At 36.8% G+C, this 19,953-nt stretch overlaps 2 protein-coding genes across 3 annotated transcripts in view; one reads left to right on the plus strand and one right to left on the minus strand.

Annotated features, from left to right (window-relative positions):
• LOC124377357 overlaps positions 1-19,953 on the plus strand; it is a 291,851-nt gene that overhangs the window by 128,063 nt on the left and 143,835 nt on the right. The window lies entirely within an intron of this gene.
• On the minus strand, positions 113-10,207 carry LOC124376821. Of its 2 annotated transcripts, XM_046836106.1 has the most exons (8): positions 9,879-10,207; positions 4,855-4,975; positions 4,135-4,251; positions 2,621-2,737; positions 1,324-1,440; positions 853-933; positions 638-688; positions 113-410 (listed from the first exon to the last, which is right to left on the minus strand). In XM_046836106.1, exons 2-8 carry the CDS (start codon positions 4,905-4,907, stop codon positions 224-226), a joined length of 723 nt encoding a protein of 240 aa, XP_046692062.1. In that variant the 5' UTR covers positions 4,908-4,975; positions 9,879-10,207; the 3' UTR covers positions 113-223. The 2 variants fall into 2 exon arrangements, with proteins under 2 accessions (XP_046692062.1, XP_046692063.1); XM_046836107.1 differs by lacking the exon at positions 853-933 and having other exon boundaries at positions 9,879-10,202.

The raw sequence follows: 19,953 nt of genomic DNA on the forward strand, positions 1-19,953 counted from the left end.
TTCAGCCCAGTCCAGAACAAACTTCTGCACAGAGACTGTTTTCCAATTCCAGCTACTCCCTTTGTCAGAACGTTCCTGATGGGTTCTTCATCTTGTTCAGATAAGGGTTTAGTCAGAACTCTCCTGATGGTTTTGTCTTGTTCAGGTAGGGGTTTAAAGATGTCACTGCATTTAATTGGTGTGTCCTCAGTTGGGTTCCTCCTGGATGCTGCCTCGATCTGTTTCACCTCATGTTCTTTATTGACGTCTCCACTGTCTCCTCTGTGATGTAGAGCTCTGTGTAGATCTCATTCAGGAGTGTTCGGTTTTCCTGCTTTAGCATCAATCCATACAAACACTGAAACTTCTTCATCAGATTGAACTTGAACAACTTCTGAAATTCATCTGCAGCAGTGGATTCTGTGTCGTGTCTGTGACAGGGTGAAGAAGGAAGACATGGTGAGACATGGGCTCCAATGATTAGAGTAGAAGTTCACATTTTTCCTGCTAGATAGATCTTTATGATGTTCTCACTGTGGATTTACTTTATTCTACTGGAGGTTTTCTATCATCTAATCACTCTGTAGTTACTAACAGCAGAGAGCTTTAGAATAGCAGTGTGTCAGTGTCACAGTCATGGTGTTGGTTTTGATCGTACCCTGTAGCTGTGATGAACTTCTCTCTTCTGTCTCCTGCCTTCTGTAGAACACTGGGAACAAAATAGATCTTGGTATGATATCTTACTTACATTTATTATTTTATATTATTTATTTATTAATTTTATTTTATTTTATAAAAAAAAAAAAAAAAAATTTTTTTTTTTTTTTTTTTTTTTGAAGAGAGAGATTGAGAGGTGGGGAAGTGTTTGAGCACTGGTGTGTGGCTGGAGGGTCAGAGACAGAGAAAGCTGAACGTCCACAGACATTGTGTGTGTGTGTCTTTCTCACATTTATTCTGAAAAGAAAAAATAAATAAATGGAACAAAATAAAGGTGTTTTGTTGTTGAACCCCAACTACAGAGTAAGATCTACAGAAGATTCTGATCACTAAGTCAGGGTTCCTGATCCCCAAAATACTGCTTACACCTTTAAGTAGTAGTGTTTAGATGTTTCCTGTAGCTTTTTTGCTGTTTATATTAGTATTTTTATTTTAGGATTTAAGACATTACGTGTAATTGATTGTGATTTTAATAAATATTTACACTTTTTCATCTAAAGGATTTACTGAAAGTATTGTAGAATCACTAAAGACCAAGTTACTATAATATAAATCTAAACAGCTGCTAATGACGGTGTAGTGCAGCCATTAACTGTGACTTTAACTAGGAGAATTATGGGATGTTACCTGTGTCCAGGTGAGGAGATTCCAGTGCTAAATCCCAAAGGATGATGCATAGACGCATCACTCTTCATGGAGACACAGCTGGGCACTGGTGAGTGTGATTTCTCTCTCTGTAGTTTACTGTAGAAAATTATAAAAATGGCCATGAGACAGAATTTCATTGTTGCTAAAATCGAACACAAACACTACAGTAATATCAGAATATCACAACATCTCGGTTTAAGGCTGCGTGCTTTTTTCACGTCTGTGTTTATGTAAACTGTGTGTTTGTTTTGTCACGTGTCTCTTGTATGTGCGTTTAATTTTCATTTGTTTTGTCTCCTCTCTGTCTTGTATTTGTCGTGTCCCTCACATGTCCCTTTGTTCACAGCTGTTCCTCTTTGTTGTTTCACTTCCTGACTATTATAGAAAAGACATCAGACACTATTTCATTGTCTCCAAAATCAGGAAAGAAGATACAGTGGAAGAGGATTTTCCTGACTCGTGTCAGTATCGTCTTGTGAAGCCTGTATGGAACACGTCTCATATCGTGTCTTAAGTTATTGTCTCGTGCAGACTCTTTACTGTTTAACTGCATGGTTCATTTTATAAAGACACCATTTTACTTATAATCAACAAAACTTGGTATTTTTTTCTGAAATATGAAAATAGCTGAGATTTATTTAGTGCACACTTGTGGAGGTAAGTGTTTGAGCACTGGTGTGTGACTGGAGGGTGGAGGAAGAGGAATTAAGTGGTGAGGATCACATACACCTGTGTTTAGTGTCATTAATGAGTGCTGTACTGCAGTGTGCAGTTTGTGCCTTAAAGGATAAAAGAGCAGATACAAGAGATTTGGAACAGAGACAGCTGAGCGTCCACAGACATTGTGTGTCTGTGTGTGTGTGTGTGTCTTTCTCCACATTTATTCTGAAAAAGAAAAAATAAATAAATGGAACAAAATAAAGGTGTTTTGTTGTTGAACCCCAACTACAGAGTAAGATCTACAGAAGATTCTGATCACTAAGTCAGGGTTCCTGATCCCCAAAATACTGCTTACACCTTTAAGTAGTAGTGTTTAGATGTTTCCTGTAGCTTTTTTGCTGTTTATATTAGTATTTTTATTTTAGGATTTAAGACATTACGTGTAATTGATTGTGATTTTAATAAATATTTACACTTTTTCATCTAAAGGATTTACTGAAAGTATTGTAGAATCACTAAAGACCAAGTTACTATAATATAAATCTAAACAGCTGCTAATGACGGTGTAGTGCAGCCTTTAACTGTGACTTTAACTAGGAGAATTATGGGATGTTACCTGTGTCCAGGTGAGGAGATTCCAGTGCTAAATCCCAAAGGATGATGCATAGACGCATCACTCTTCATGGAGACACAGCTGGGCACTGGTGAGTGTGATTTCTCTCTCTGTAGTTCACTGTAGGAAATTATAGAAATGGCTTTAAGACAGAATTTCGTTGCTAAAATCCGAACACAAACACTACAGTAATATCACCGCTAATATCACAACATCTCGGTTTAAGGCTGCGTGCTTTTTTTCACGTCTGTGTTTATGTAAACTTGTGTGTTTGTTTTTGTCACGTGTCTCTTGTATGTGCGTTTAATTTTCATTTGTTTTGTCTCCTCTCTGTCTTGTATTTGTCGTGTCCCTCACATGTCCCTTTGTTCACAGCTGTTCCTCTTTGTTGTTTCCACTTCCTGACTATTATAGAAAAGACATCAGACACTATTTCATTGTCTCCAAAATCAGGAAAGAAGATACAGTGGAAGAGGGATTTTCCTGACTCGTGTCAGTATCGTCTTGTGAAGCCTGTATGGAGACACGTCTCATATCGTGTCTTAAGTTATTGTCTCGTGCAGACTCTTTACTGTTTAACTGCATGGTTCATTTTTATAAAGACACCATTTTACTTATAATCAACAAAACTTGGTATTTTTTTTCTGAAATATGAAAATAGCTAAGAGAGAGATTTATTTAGTGCACACTTGTGGAGGTGGGGAAGTGTTTGAGCACTGGTGTGTGACTGGAGGGTGGAGGAAGAGGAATTAAGTGGTGAGGATCACATACACCTGTGTTTAGTGTCATTAATGAGTGCTGTACTGCAGTGTGCAGTTTGTGCCTTAAAGGATAAAAAGAGCAGATACAAGAGATTTGGAACAGAGACAGCTGAACGTCCACAGACATTGTGTGTGTCTGTGTGTGTGTGTGTGTGTGTGTGTGTGTTTCTCCACATTTATTCTGAAAAGAAAAACATATAACCTGAATGCGACAAAATAAAGGTGTTTTGTTCTTGAACCCCAACCCTCCTCCCCCCTCCCTATGTACTCTTCCCTAAACCAATGAACCCTTCTATAACCATTTGTTTATAATTTTTCTATTATTTTTTTGTATTTTACCTTTTTCTGGCTTCTTATGATTAATATTATTATTATTCCTTTCCTTCTTCTTCACACTAAGGTGTCTAAGGCAGGTCAAAGAGAATCTACAAAGTAAGATCTACAGAACATTCCGATCACTAAGTCAGGGTGCCTGATCCCCAAAATACTGCTTACACCATTAAGTAGTAGTGTTTAGATGTTTCCTGTAGCTTTTTTATTGTTTATATTAGTATTTTTATTTTAGGATTTAAGACATTACGTGTAATTGATCGTGACTTTAATAAATATTTACACTTTTTCATCTAAAGGATTTACTGAAAGTATTGTAGAATCACTAAAGACCAAGTAACTATAATATAAATCTAAACAGCTGCTAATGACGGTGTAGTGCAGCCATTAACTGTGACTTTAACTAGGAGAATTATGGGATGTTACCTGTGTCCAGGTGAGGAGATTCCAGTGCTAAATCCCAGAGGATGATGCATAGATGCATCACTCTTCATGGAGACACAGCTGGGCACTGGTGAGTGTGATTTCTCTCTCTGTAGTTTACTGTAGAAAATTATAAAAATGGCCATGAGACAGAATTTCATTGTTGCTAAAATCAGGATACAAAATCCAGTGCATTGAAAAAGTCCCTATGCAGTGGTGGTGTAGAGCAGGAAGTGGAGCACGGTTTTAAAACTGGTGATAAAAACACAGATTTAGTTTGGATAAGATTATAATTTATAGTATGTAGTCGATGTAGAAAACAGTTCCAGCCCACTGTAACTGCTCCTGCTGGATTGAAGTTAAACAGCACTTATTGATTTGGTTCCTGTAATTGAGGTGATGTTCTAAAGGTTTTCTGTGATTGTGCTGAAAAGGAGCTGAACTGAGGTCAGTAATGAGAATCTCAGTGCTGCTTAAACACTCATTTATAACACATATTATAAGGATTATCCATGTTGTTTGTGTCTTATAGCTTTAATTAGACAATGAGTTTATGGTTCTTGGTTTTGAGAGTTTCATAAATTGTGCACAATGACGTGTATTTAATTGTGTAATAAATGTATTTAGGGTGATGTTTATATATGAAATGAAGCTCTCAGAAATGTCTCCAGATTTGCAGATATGAACAGTTCATTAGTAAAACACTAGAACATGGCAGGTTACCAGTCTTTTGAGGGTGAGGTCACATGATCTGTGCCCTGATCAAGGATCTCCATTTTTCACTGCTAGTGTACACGCAGAGTCCTGAAGACGTCGATCTCTTCTGCTGGAATCAATCACATTCCTAGAAAACACAAAAACAACCTGCAGTTAAAACTGGGGAAAATCCTTCTAAAGCCAGCTGATCCTCATGATGTCTTACTGATTCTCACATATTTTTCAACATCTTTATTCCTCATCTGTACACAGACTGACAGGAGGTGTGCAATAAACACAACACCAATAAACACTGTTCTATTGTTTATTTCTATGTATAAAAAGTGACACACAGTCCATTAAAGTCCATTAGAAGTGAAATCCATAGACATATAAGACACAGACGCCTCATTGGCCGCTTTGGTCCGTTGCTGTGATACGTCAATGCTGCTGCAATCTTGGTCCAGGCGAGAGTTCCCTGTACACAAATACAACTACACAACATATATAACAACATAATAATAGATTGATAATAACAATAACTATACAGACAATTATTGATAATAGATGATTTAGAGATATTATATAGTCTTTAATTTATTATTATACTCATTTATTATTGTACATTTATTTACTTTTCTTTTTTGTCTATATTGTAAATGATAGTCCATACTATTAGCATTTTATTTAATATTACATTATAATGCATTATTATTATTAATGTTATTACTATTATTATTAATAAACAATGATCAATATATTAGTTATTTATATAGTTATACTACTGTACATTATTTTATTCCATAGTACTTAATACTGGAATACAAATAGATTCGATGCACTGGTATTGTACCATAATCACATCCATGTATTTCTATAAAGAATCCAGCAGTTCTCTTTGTTCTTCACTTCTTCTGTTTTTAAATAACTGCATCATTTTAGTGTATAAAAATACAGAAATAAGGCTGCCAGTGGGATTTATATTATGTAGGGTTTGTTTCATTTTCTCAATGATGGTTATTTCATTATAGTTTAACTATCAAGATTTTAAATATATATATATATATATATATATATATATATATATATATATATATATATATATATATATATATATATTAAAACTTACACAGTAACAAAATAAAACACTCATAATACCTGAATAAATACATTTTATATCCTATTCATCCTGTTTCAAGGATTCCACATTTTTTCACAATTTCTATTTTTGTGTTTTTCTATCTTGTATAAATGTGGGTTTAGTGTTTTGTGCCGATTCATAATCTTGTCATAATCACATCCTTTTTTCCTTATTTGATCACGTTTTTCCACCCCTACCTTTCTTTATATTGCAGATACTGTAGGTTCTTCCTTTTGTTTCTGTGTCCCAAATGTTCTGCATCTTTTATCTCTGCTGTTCTCATACACACCCTAATGTTCACATCTGGTTCCTTTAGTGCCTCTTTTACCAACTTCTCCACTACCTCATTCCACAAAATTCCCACATCAATAATAAAGGATCCAGTGGATCCCGCATTCCGCACTGAATTCTGAAAGCTCATGTCTTCATGAACATGTATCTGCTCCCCCAGCCAACATGTCCATGTGGGCACATGGGTTTTATCTGGGTTATATGGGCATCACGTGGGCATTGGGGTCAAAGTGGGCATTTTGATGGGCTGAATGTGGGCCCCAGCTTAGTCAGGGTTGTGGGCCCAAGTTAGGTTGCCCATCTTGTTTATTCAAGGGCCCTGTATGGGCCACATTTGGACTATATTTAGCTATATTAATCAAATGATGATAAATTCAATTGATATGTTTTTTGTGTGTTTTATATTATTGAAACAAAAATGTTATATATTAACTATAACATAGTATGACCTTTATTTAAAAATAAATAAATAAAAATAAAGACTCGGTTGTGCAGCTCACAGAGTCTCTCATTGGCTTCTGTGTTCCCGCCTTCTGATTCTGAAGAAACGGTCTTCACTCACTACACTGATCACCTGACCTGACCTGACCTGGATAACCTGACCTGACCTGACCTGGATAACCTGACTTCTCTGTCACGGTAAGAAATTATCTTTTGTTTTAAATTAATTGTATTTTACTGTTTGCTTTTATTTAATGTATACTTCTGAAAGATTTGTGGTAATTAAAGTTACAGGCACGATATAAAGAAGGTAAGTGTGGAGAGTGAACTGGTTTACCTCAGATATAAACACCTGTGGAGAACTGAACATTCTTAACGATTAGCAGATAACTAGGAAATTGTCTACTAAAATGTTTTCTCCATATAGTGTCCGCATGATAACAGGAGGGTGGAACAGTAAAAGCACTGTGGCGTCTCTTTCTCTTTCACTACCTTTATAACATGAGTATATACAATACACAGAGAAAAGCTCTGACGAGATTGTGACAATACTTAACATTATTTTAATGTGATTTAAGTGAAAAAGGTAGAGGTGATAAAAAAAGGTTCATATTTCTATCATTACAAAAAAATAAGATACGTTATGATTACGTTAAAGATAATGAATGTCATTTTGCCAATAGATCAATAGACACTGAACAAGCAGTCCCGGGGTCGTCACTTGTTGGGGTCCCCATGAAACATTTATTTTGTGGTATGTGCTATTTGCAGTGTAAATGAATTGGTTGTGTTGTAAGGATTTGCAGCGTGTTTCTGTGTTTGGTTGTGTTGTAAGGATTTGCAGCGTGTTTCTGTGTTTGGTTGTGTTGTGATTTGCAGCGTGTTTCTGTGTTTGGTTGTGTCGTGAAGATTTGCAGCGTGTTTCTGTGTTTGGTTGTGTTGTCAGGATTTGCAGCGTGTTTCTGTGTTTGGTTGTGTTGTGATTTGCAGTGTGTTTCTGTGTTTGGTTGTGTTGTGAGGATTATAGCGTGTTTCTGTGTTTGGTTGTGTTGTGAGGATTTGCAGCGTGTTTCTGTGTTTGGTTGTGTTGTCAGGATTTGCAGCGTGTTTCTGTGTTTGGTTGTTGTGAGGATTTGCAGCGTGTTTCTGTGTTTGGTTGTGTTGTGAGGATTATAGCGTGTTTCTGTGTTTGGTTGTGTTGTGAGGATTAGCGTGTTTCTGTGTTTGGTTGTGTTGTGAGGGTTTGCAAGCGTGTTTCTGTGTGTTTGGTTGTGTTGTGAGGATTTGCAGCGTGTTTCTGTGTTTGGTTGTGTTGTGAGGATTTGCAGCGTGTTTCTGTGTTTGGTTGTGTTGTGAGGATTTGCAGCGTGTTTCTGTGTTTGGTTGTGTCGTGAAGATTTGCAGCGTGTTTCTGTGTTTGGTTGTGTTGTCAGGATTTGCAGCGTGTTTCTGTGTTTGGTTGTGTTGTGATTTGCAGTGTGTTTCTGTGTTTGGTTGTGTTGTGAGGATTATAGCGTGTTTCTGTGTTTGGTTGTGTTGTGAGGATTTGCAGCGTGTTTCTGTGTTTGGTTGTGTTGTCAGGATTTGCAGCGTGTTTCTGTGTTTGGTTGTTGTGAGGATTTGCAGCGTGTTTCTGTGTTTGGTTGTGTTGTGAGGATTATAGCGTGTTTCTGTGTTTGGTTGTGTTGTGAGGATTAGCGTGTTTCTGTGTTTGGTTGTGTTGTGAGGGTTTGCAAGCGTGTTTCTGTGTGTTTGGTTGTGTTGTGAGGATTTGCAGCGTGTTTCTGTGTTTGGTTGTGTTGTGAGGATTTGCAGCGTGTTTCTGTGTTTGGTTGTGTTGTGAGGATTTGCAGCGTGTTTCTGTGTTTGGTTGTGTTGTGAGGGTTTGCAGCACGTGTTGTTTAACTGATGAAGATGTTTTCTTAATTTGCTGGTGTTTTATCTGTTTGTTATGTTTTCTTCAGTTACAGTGCGTTGAACTTTCTGGGCCACCGTGATCCGAGGTGTGACTTACCTCATTCAGCTGATCAGAATTATTGTTCCATCACAAGAGTCAAGTTCAGACGCAAGGTTAATATTTTAAATGTTACATTCATAAGTTTTGGATTCCATGACTGGTCCCCCGGCATAAGTTATTGCTGTGTGAGGCAGAGGTGGAACAATTCACTGATGCGATTCTAGGATATGTCTTTATTATATTGATGCATGGTTTTTTTTTAGATACTGCTGTGAATGGTAGTATTTTAAAATGTACTAAATTGCCTTTTCTGTCTTTTCTTTCTTTACTGTTTTGTAGGTGTGCAGTCGAGGAATCTGCATAGACCCACCAGTGAACTATTCTACTTTAGTAATTCTGTTATTCCTGTTTCCTGTTTTTTTACTTGAATTAATTTAAATTAAATGTGATTTACACATTCTGAGTTTATTTATTTATTTTTCACAGTTCAAATACTTAACCATGTAATTTTAAACCTAGAGCAGCACATAAAATCAACTAATATTAGTTCTTTATTTGGTCAGGCACAGTTTTACATTGTAACTGAGGTTTGAAATGTTTTGACAGTGGATTTTCCATAGTAAGATTAAATACACGTTAAGTTCACCCACAGAAATCATCCCATAAGGGGCCCACATGTAGCCCATTTTTGCCCCATTTTAAACACCTATTTGGGACCCAAATGGGCCCATATAAAAACAGCTATACAGGCCCCACTTAGAGCCCACTATGGACCCGTCAGTCGCCCTTCTGGGCTAACACACATGGGGCCCATGTGGAGCCAATGGACACATTTTTCTGGGCCCCATTTGGGTTGCCCATGCAGGGCTCAAGTGACAGCCCATCAAAAACCCACATGGGGCCCACATGAAAATGTTGGCTGCGCCACACTTCACGTATCACCAGCCATGATCTGCTCCTGTTTACAGGAAATCATCCTGAGCCATGACAACAACTCCAGGATCAGCTTGGAACAACCAAACAATCCCGGTGTTCTCATGTCAGATCCTCCTCAATAAACTCAGAACATCATCAAATCCAACTGAGGAATTTGGGCTGAAACTGTTGTCCTCCATTTCAGCTGCTGTGTCGCAGTTTCCCTGCGGTCTTTCCACAAACTCCATTACATAGAAAACACAAACGCATTATTCTGATAGAAAGTCGTTTCTAGGAAAAACTCACCCACTTTTCTTCACCACTGCTTGTTGTTGGACATGAATCTCAACGCTTCTGGCTGCTGTTGGAGATCTTTGTGTTTTTCTCCTCAAAATGGAGTCGAGGCTGAGAAACACTTTCACTTTCGGAAAACTGAATCGAGTCTTTGAATCGACACTTTGAACCGACTCTTTGACGAGTTGGAAACGGAATTATTTTAATCGCACTCCGTCAAGTTTAATGTAATGATCAAGTACGAAAAGAAAAAGTGCTGTGATTAATAACAGCATGTAGTGAAGATGTTGTGGAGGAGAGGAAAGTCGGCCTTTTTCTCCCTTTACAAACTGCTCCATTCTGAACTCTTCATCTTTCACCGACACACAGCAACAGAGCAACCGGGCAAAATAAAAGGCCCCTGAGAATAACTGCGATATATATCATCACTAAGCCTGTTTATAACTGTTAATAATTTACTCTGATCTCTGGTATAACTGCTATTAATTTACATTGAATCAAGAGACACTGATTTCTTCCTGTGCATCATTTAGTGCATTTGTTAGTGCGCGAGAACACGTAGATGAATCCGAAGTGAGTTTTGCACAGCGTGTTTCATTTTCTTTTTCTCTTTTAGAGTTTATCTTTTCGGCATTTTCATCTTCTACGAGCAGTTTAGCTTTTGGGGGTCTCTAGTCTGGGAGACATGGTCTGGGAGCGCTGGGACTGAGCTGCAGTATTTTGTTCTACAAAGTGTTTAGAGACACCATGTGGCGCAGAATCTCGGGATGAAGAAAGTTTTTGCTCGGGTAGGAATATCGGTAAACCGGGTATTTGTATGTATTTAGAGTTTGGAGTTGTTTTTGAGTTGAAAACACTTGACGTATGGATTTTTCTTCTGGAAGCTTTTCATGTGTAACTCCACCAGAAGCGCAGGAAAACGAGGCTGCAAAGCATTAAGCAGCACTCATACTGAGCTAGGGATTAAAATCTGTTTTACACACGGATTAAATGACACCCTGAGTCGAAGTCATGGCAGATTTTAATCAATTCATTAGTTTTTTAGGATTGGGATTGCCTAATGGCATTGGCCTCTTTCAGCAGGATCATGCACCTGAAACACTGCACATATTGTTCAGGAACAGTTTGAGGAACATGTCACAGTTCAAGGTGTTAACTTGGCCTCCGAATTCCCTAGATATCAATCTGATTGAGCATATCTGGGATGTGGTGGACAAACACGTCTGATCCATACAGGACTTAAAAGATCTTGGTGTCAGATACCACAACACACCTTCAGAGGTCTTGTGGAGTCTGTGCGTTGAGGGATCAGAGCTGTTTTGGGGGCATAAGGTGGACCTACACAATATTAGGCAGGTGGTTTTAATGTTAAGGCGAATGGCGTTTCGAGGGTAAACGCAGGTTTTTTAAACGTGTAGTCCGGCATACAATTTCTTTCAGAAACATTTTGCTATCAATGTTTCGCAACCAAACATCAGCTAGTAATGGTTTATCAGTCACAACACTGCAGTTTTTTTTTTACACCAGCTCCTTCTGTTTCACATGTTACCTCTAAGCCTTTGGACTTGTTGAAGACTGACATGCAGCAAGCCATACTAAGTAAAATCCCAAATCAAACAGTAGTGCATTTCGCTAAATCTGTGTGCTGCCACGGAACCAAAAACTGTGTTGGTATGATTCTGTCCCATGGCTCTACTGCAGGGCTCACAGATTTTGTACAAATTGAACAGAACAGTTATTGTTGAGAATTCAGTTGGATTTCTGGTAAAGACCCGTGTAGCGTGGTATGATGAGCACATGAGGTCATTTGAGCTGGAGACACCAAGGCATTTAAAGTTCCTTCTTCACAGTGACTTGAATTACACTGTACCATTAGCTGCATACAATGTTGGGGGAAATCTATGGTTACCTTGAAGCGTCACATTGATGTTCCATTCTTGCCATGCCATGCTTCTTCCATTCTATTCAGTTTGTCTCACTACTTGACACTTTGTTGATTGTTGATTGAACACAACGCGCATAAGTGGACCCTAAATTATGCGATTCCTGATACAATTCAAGAAATGCGGGAGGCAGTGAAAAAGGAATCTAATTTACCTGAAAACATTGCTCTGCATTACATGGATGCAGACTTTTGGACACTTTGAAATACAATGACACAAATAAGGTGGTGTTTGTGGAGCTTTTTTGTCACCTTATTAGTGAAAGACAGCATTTAGAATATTCCAAATCAATCTCCAGATGCTTTATTAAATGATTCATCAGCCACCTCATCAGATGCTTCATCAACTGTGTCTTCAGTTCACTATTCAGGTGCCTCCTGCCACACATCATCAGTGAGTGATGTTTTTTCGATATTTTGTTGTCCAATTTTGGTGAGCCCAAGTGAAGTGTAGTCTCAGTTTCCTGTTCTTAGCTGACAGGAGTGGAACAGTTGTGGTCTTCTGCTGCTGTAGCCCATTTGCTTCAAGTTTTGAAGTGTTGTGCATTTAGAGATCCTCTTTGAGCTGATTTTCTATCAGCTCAAACCAGTCTGGCCATTCTCCTCTGACCTCTGGCATCAACAAGGCATTTTCACCCAGCGATATACTGCTCACTGGATATTTTCTTTTTTTCAGACCCTTCTCTGTAAACCCCAGAGATGGTTGTGTGTAAAAATCTCAGTAGATCAAAAGTTTCAGAAATACATAACTCGAAACAAGCTGAACAGGTGTACCTAATGATGTCTTGTTATGATGCTGGGTATTAATAAATTAGAGATGTATAAACAAGCAACAGTGCTTTAAAGTCAGTTGTGTCGCTCAGTGAAAGCCTGTGTAAAGACTTGTATTAGATTAATGTACTCATTTCCTTTAGTAGACTTAAACAGCTGGATTTAGAACAAGCTGAAAGTGTTTCATGGTCTGTTTAGAAAGCCCATACAAAGATCATTACAATTACATTTATAAAAAATCATTACAATGATTTCTTATGTAATGTTTTCACATAAAATCTTTGTTTGCACACGTCAGTATGGTGGAAAACTGATTATTTCTTTCACATTGTTGTTACAGTAAAATGATGGCAAAAATAACATGTTTTGACCATGTATCTCACTTAAAGGTTTGCAAGCAATATCCTATAACAGTCATTGTGAACTGAACCCTGCTGATTTAAAACAACAACACAATGAAGATTGTCACCAAACGGGGTTCTACAGATGGCAGTCTTTTAGAGGCAGAGATCGTTTTGGAGGATAAACAAGTGATTGCAGGATTACAGAGAATTCCTGCAGCATGTGCCATCCTGCTTACTCTGATCTATGCAGTCAATCTGAGCTATCCCAAACCCCTGAGATACACATTTCAATTCTTCAAAATTTTTTACTGGAACTAGACAGTGGGAAACTGTTCCCAAAGATTCTGTCATTGAAAAACAAGTTGTTGAAATAAATGTGAGAGAAAGAGATAATGCCAAAATGCCAGGGTACACATACTTAAAATCACACATCTGTACACAGCAGCATACTGATATACATGCAATTTGCACTGGATTAGATGTGTATGATAAACCAAATAATCACATACTTTAATTAAACTTTCTTTCTGCTTCTCCCGTTAGGTGTCGCCACAGCGGATTCTCCGCACGTTTTGATTTGGCACGTTTTACGCTGGATGCCCTTCCTAACGCAACCCTCCCCAATTTATCCGGGGTTGGGACCGGCATTGAGAGTGGCTGGGGATGGTTCCCTGACCGGGAATCGAACCCGGGTCACAGAGGTGAGAGCGCTGCATCTTAACCACTAGACCACCAGGGGACCTAATCACATACTTTTCAAAAAACTATCCATCTATCTGTTTGAATGTTGTATTGCATATTAAGTTCTCAGAGATATAAAGCACATCTGGTGCTTCTCATGGCTTCAGAGTAACTGAGAGCCGGATCATTCTTCCTGATAGATTTTAGTTTTTCACAGAGCGAGTATATAAGATAGATAGATAGATAGATAGATAGATAGATAGATAGATAGATAGATAGATAGATAGATAGATAATATTGATTTTAACAGACTTTTGAAGAGTTTAAGTGTAATTTTAATAAGTTAAATAAAAAACTGTACATAGGCGATTTTTGAAGTAGTAAAATGCTACCGCCTGGTGGTAATATGAGGCATTGCAACTTGTCACCGAGCGGTACTTTTGGTATTTTTGCTCCGTTTCAACACGGGCGGTTTTTACTTGTCGGACCTGCGCTTCATGGCAGATTTTAGTGCTTGATTTTAAACTTGGCAAAAAATATTTAGTGTTTATTGTGGATTTATTTTTTAAATATCCGACTAAAGAAAGGACGTCGTGAATACATTTGTGTTGTGATAAAAGTTTTAATTTCGCCCTTTTTTTATTTATGTTTATTAAAAATGGACGAGTTCAGAGAATCATAAATAATTTAACAAGTAAAATAAAAAGTAAATGAAATCGTTGTTTCGTTTATATATTCTAGTAACTATATTTTATAACAGTAACTATTTTATAATATTATTAGATACTAGATAAATTACTAGTTAAATCATTTGAGTTTTTTTATTTATTTATATAAGTATGGTTAAATTCTATAAAACATTAAAGAAATGATATTTGATTAATTATTCATGATTTACTGAAAAGTCATACATTTTTTTAAGAATATAAATACATAAATATAAATAACAAAATTAAAACCTTCAATGTAACACATTTATTCACGAAGTGTGTGTATTAGTCGGATATAAAAAAAAAAAAAAACCACTAAATATTTGTTTTTATTGATGTGCCAAGTCTCAAATCAACGCTGAAGCGCAGGTCCGACAAGTAAAAACCGTCCGTGTGGAAACAGAGCGAAAATACCAAAAATACCGATCGACGACAAGTTGCAATACCTCATATTACCACCAGAGGGTAGCATTCTACTACTACAAAAATCGCTGCTGTTTAGTTTTTTTTTTTTTATTTTACCTCGAATTTAATTAAAATTACACTTCAACTGAACAAGAGTCTTTCTGATAATAATAATAATAATAATGATAATAATACAAAAATAATTATAGCAATGTATCTAGTATATAAAAATATTTTACATATATAAAAATAGAATAGCTATTATACAATTATAAATAAAATATAGAATAAAATATGGAATATATCAAAGAAACAACAATTTCATTCATTTTATTATTTGCTTAATTATTCATGATTCACTCAGAAATCGTTCAATTGAATATAAATATAAAAAGGGCAAAATTTAAACTCTATTAAAAAAAATTATTCACGACGTTTCTTTAGTCGGATATTTAAAAAATAAATCCATCGAAAAATAAACATTAAACATTTGTTTCTACTCATTAAATCTGCAATTAAGCGCAGGTCCGACAAGTAAAAACCGTCCGTGTGGAAACATAGCAAAAATACCCGCCCCGGCGACAAGTTGATTTATACAGATTCATAGACCACAGTAAATGTAGACATTTATAAGTGTATTTCAAAGGTTTAATACATCAAATGAATAAAAGAATTTATTTATTTTTGTTCATAAATATATTATATTATATTATTTTAATTAAATAAAATATTCTGCTGTACATCAATGATACTGCAATGCCTTATTGTACCACTAGATGGTAGCATTTTATAATTACAAAAATCACCGATTTTCAGTTTTTTATTTAATCTCAAATGTCATTAAAATTACACACAGACTGTACAAGAGTTTGTTTTAATCAATACAATCATCTATCTATCTATCTATCTATCTATCTATCTATCTATCTATCTATCTATCTATCTATCTATCTATCTATCTATCTATCTATCTATCTAAAAAAGGGAAAGTGTTTAGGTAAGGAGAAAAGGGTACACACACTCTTTAAGAGTTAAATGTAACACTGGACCTGAGTGTATTTGGTTCCACTCAGAATTGGTGATAAAATGACTCTTGACAGTGTTGCATTTTCAGAGTAAAATGAACTCTGTGTGGAGTAAAAATGTAACACTGCTCAACACTGAATAGAGTTACTACCATTTATGTGTTAGCAAAATTTAACACTAAGGGAAAATTAACACCAAGTAGTGTTAATATTTCACTTTTGTAGTTTATTTACATTTTTATTATTGAAAAAATCCCACTCAGTGAGTACAATTTTAAAGCTCATTTGGGTATCAAATAACTCCAGTAAGTGTCAATATTTCACTCTGTGGTTTGACTAATTTTCTCTGCTACAATGCAAAATCAACTTTTTTTTATTTTTTACATTGAATACATGGAACAGAACAGAAAACAATTTCATTAACACACCCTTTAAAACATTTATTAAAACAATGTCAGGTTTAAAAACATGCACAAAAAACATCACATCTGTATAAAATGGCACTAGTGCACTATATACAGTACAGAATCTGTTGTACCATATTTCATTTAAACATCAAATTGTTTGAAATAACAGATCATTAACATTCACTATCTTTAAAACTCGGTCTGGATGCAGTCTGACTGTAAATGTGTGCTAATGATCATCAAAACAGAGTGTTTCCATCAGTGTTCCACATAACAGCACATCTTTCACAGCAATAGTCCTGATCTTACAAAACACTGGCATCTCACATGCTACTTCTGTACAGATAATAAAGTCAGGGTGATGCTCTGTACCATGATGTTTGATCCACTTTACAGAATAGATAAGTTCTGATATTTCCACTCCTAGTTTGGAAGCCATGTCAATGCCACCTTTAAGTCCACTGAGTTCCACCATCTTCCCTGCACCAAGAGTCAATCTGTACTGGCTAAAAGACCCCCAGTGCATTGCTATACAACTCTGCTGCTGTTTGGTGATGTTTTTGAAGCTTTTTAATTGTGTTTGAAAGAATTTGTGTTTAGCTTCGTAACATACACCACATGTGCAGAATTGCTCCAATGTTTCTTATACACTGTGGGTAATGTATCATTATGTGATGATTTGGCAACAGATTTTTTTCTGGAAATAATTTCTTGAATAGCTGGTGATGTTTAATGATTAAATGTTTAAGATAAATGGTCATGCCTTCAGTTACAGCTGGTGAAAATACAATGTTAATCTGTTAATAACAGAGGCATGTTGCACAACAAGCACCATGACTTGACGGCAGTCAAACTCAAATCTTTGCTTCCACCAAACAATTTGACGATTGGAGGACGTTTCCTCTGCTGATTGTAGCCATAATCAAAAGCATGTGTTCTACCAGCAAGATCACCAGCACTCAAAATATGATGCTGAATGTACTGCAGAACAAGTTTTACCTCCAGCTGAGCGACACCTTCTAAAATGTTGTGCATTATATCCACAGCAGAATTATCTGCCGTGTTGAAATACCTGAGTGTATTTAACAAACACACCCGTTTGATGCCATAAAAATGAGGTAGTGTAGAGTCATCTAGTAACCTTTCACAGTGCAGAGCATGCATCTCAGATGTTCTTAGTACAACCTTAGTTATCAACCTCAGTTTCTCAAGAACACAGAAACGACAGCAATATTGAGCAACTTCCAGGTACTGAAATCGTTATTTTATGACGATTTCAGTACCTGGAAGTTGCTCAATATGTTTTATTTTCAAATGTTTTCTAAAACCTGAAAAAGTACCAAACACAGAACTACACCCTGCCGCTACACATTTAAGGCGGAGTCTTTCCAGGTACAAAACCATGAACTAATCTGAAGTGCCTAAGAAACAATTTTAAACCAAGTAACTCGAACAAAACACTTCATGAGGGCAGAATAACTTATGGTACCGAGCTAAGCAGCCTTGCTCTGACCTCAGCAACACGAGGACCCTCTTTCACTTTGTCAACATCTATGTTGTACACAGTGGTCTGAATGAAAGTGTACATGTTGTGTAGCATAATGTTGTAGTAGTAGGCCTCCTTCAGTCGTAGACGACCATGGATATAGCGCCCTAAGAGATCGTAGTGTTGCTTCTGAGGCAGCATCTTAAAGGCGAGGCTTGTAAGAGGCTTGTAATGTTGTAAGAGATGCCAAAAACAAAGTGTGCCTTAATAACCTCGTCAAAGGCACCAAGAGAAGAGGTTGACTTGCATGGAATGGCTGATCAAGAACGATGAAGTACTGGTGAACTGAACTCTTCTGAGGTCCCACAGCCAGGAGGTAGGGCTTAGCAATAGCTGTGATTTCTCACAAATGCTCCTCAATGTTTGTTCCACTCTGAGAAAACCATGCAAATTAAAGAGAACCATCACCAATATGTTAAATGTAAAACAGAAAAACTAACAAACAACCAAACAAACCTTCTTGAAGACAACAAGGTGCTTCTCTGCTTGAGAGGCAGACACCTTTCCTGATCTTTTCTGGCCTTGGGCAGAAGGTGGTATCAGATGCAAGAGAAGTATTAGAGAAGAAAGGTCACTTTCCCAACCTGTATAAACACATGAACATTAGAATGTATGGGGACTAAATCTTTCACCCTTAAAGGAGAAGTTCACATCCAGAACAATCCTATTTACAGATAATAACAGATTTACAGATAACAGACACCCCATGTCATCCAAGATATTCATGTCTTTCTTTCTTCAGGTACAAAACCATGAACTAATCTGAAGTGCCTAAGAAACAATTTTAAACCAAGTAACTCGAACAAAACACTTCATGAGGGCAGAATAACTTATGGTACGGAGCTAAGCAGCCTTGCTCTGACCTCAGCAACACGAGGACCCTCTTTCACTTTGTCAACATCTATGTTGTACACAGTGCTCTGAATGAAAGTGTACATGTTGTGTAGCATAATGTTGTAGTAGTAGGCCTCCTTCAGTCGTGAGCGACCATGGATATAGCGCCCTAAGAGATCGTAGTGTTGCTTCTGAGGCAGCATCTTAAAGGCGAGGCTTGTAAGAGGCTTGTAATGTTGTAAGAGATGCCAAAAACAAAGTGTGCCTTAATAACCTCGTCAAAGGCACCAAGAGAAGAGGTTGACTTGCATGGAATGGCTGATCAAGAACGATGAAGTACTGGTGAACTGAACTCTTCTGAGGTCCCACAGCCAGGAGGTAGGGCTTAGCAATAGCTGTGATTTCTCACAAATGCTCCTCAATGTTTGTTTCACTCTGAGAAAACCAAGCAAATTAAACAGAACCATCACCAATATGTTAAATGTAAAACAGAAAAAAACTAACTAACAAACAACCAAACAAACCTTCTTGAAGACAACATGGTGCTTCTCTGCTTGAGAGGCAGACACCTTTCCTGATCTTTTCTCGCCTTGGGCAGAAGGTGGTATCAGATGCAAGAGAAGTATTAGAGAAGAAAGGTCACTTTCCCAACCTGTATAAACACATGAACATTAAAAATGTATGGGGACTAAATCTTTCACCCTTAAAGGAGAAGTTCACATCCAGAACAATCCTATTTACAGATAATAACAGATTTACAGATAACAGACACCCCCATGTCATCCAAGATATTCATGTCTTTCTTTCTTCAGTTGTAAAGAAATAGTTTTTTTCAGGAAAACATTTCAGGATTTTTGTCCATATAGTGAACTTCTATGGTTGCAGCTCTAGAACATAGATTGTTAAAAAAATAATAATAATAATTTCTATGCTTTTGAACCTCAAATGCTCATCTTGTCGAGCTCTGCATCAACTATGTGTATTCCAGTTCAAGGCAGTTAGGGTATGTCGAAAAACTCCCAACTCATTTTCTCCTTTAACTTTAAAATCATCCTACATCTCTGCAGAAGTGCCGACACAGTGAAGCATTTGAGGGTAAAAAATATAGAAATTGTCTTTTTTTTAGAAAAGACCCGATAGTTTTGATAGATAAAAGACTCTTTTACCATCCAACACATAAAAATGCTAATTCCCCTCGTTGTGACATCAGATAATTCAACTGTAAAATAACTAAAACATTAATAGGATATAACAATGTTAATTGCAACTGAAACACTGAAACTAATTAAATTAGATTACTGTCATAATTTAAGCTTTAGCTATTGTGGCCAAAAAGTGCAAAACACATTAACAAATATAGAAGCACATTAAAAGGACCCTACAGTATGTACTTCTGTACCTGGACGGCTCCAAGGTCATTAA

The sequence above is a fragment of the Silurus meridionalis genome, chromosome 23 (assembly GCF_014805685.1).
Source record: "Silurus meridionalis isolate SWU-2019-XX chromosome 23, ASM1480568v1, whole genome shotgun sequence".
In the NCBI taxonomy this organism is placed as follows: Eukaryota; Metazoa; Chordata; class Actinopteri; order Siluriformes; family Siluridae; genus Silurus; species Silurus meridionalis.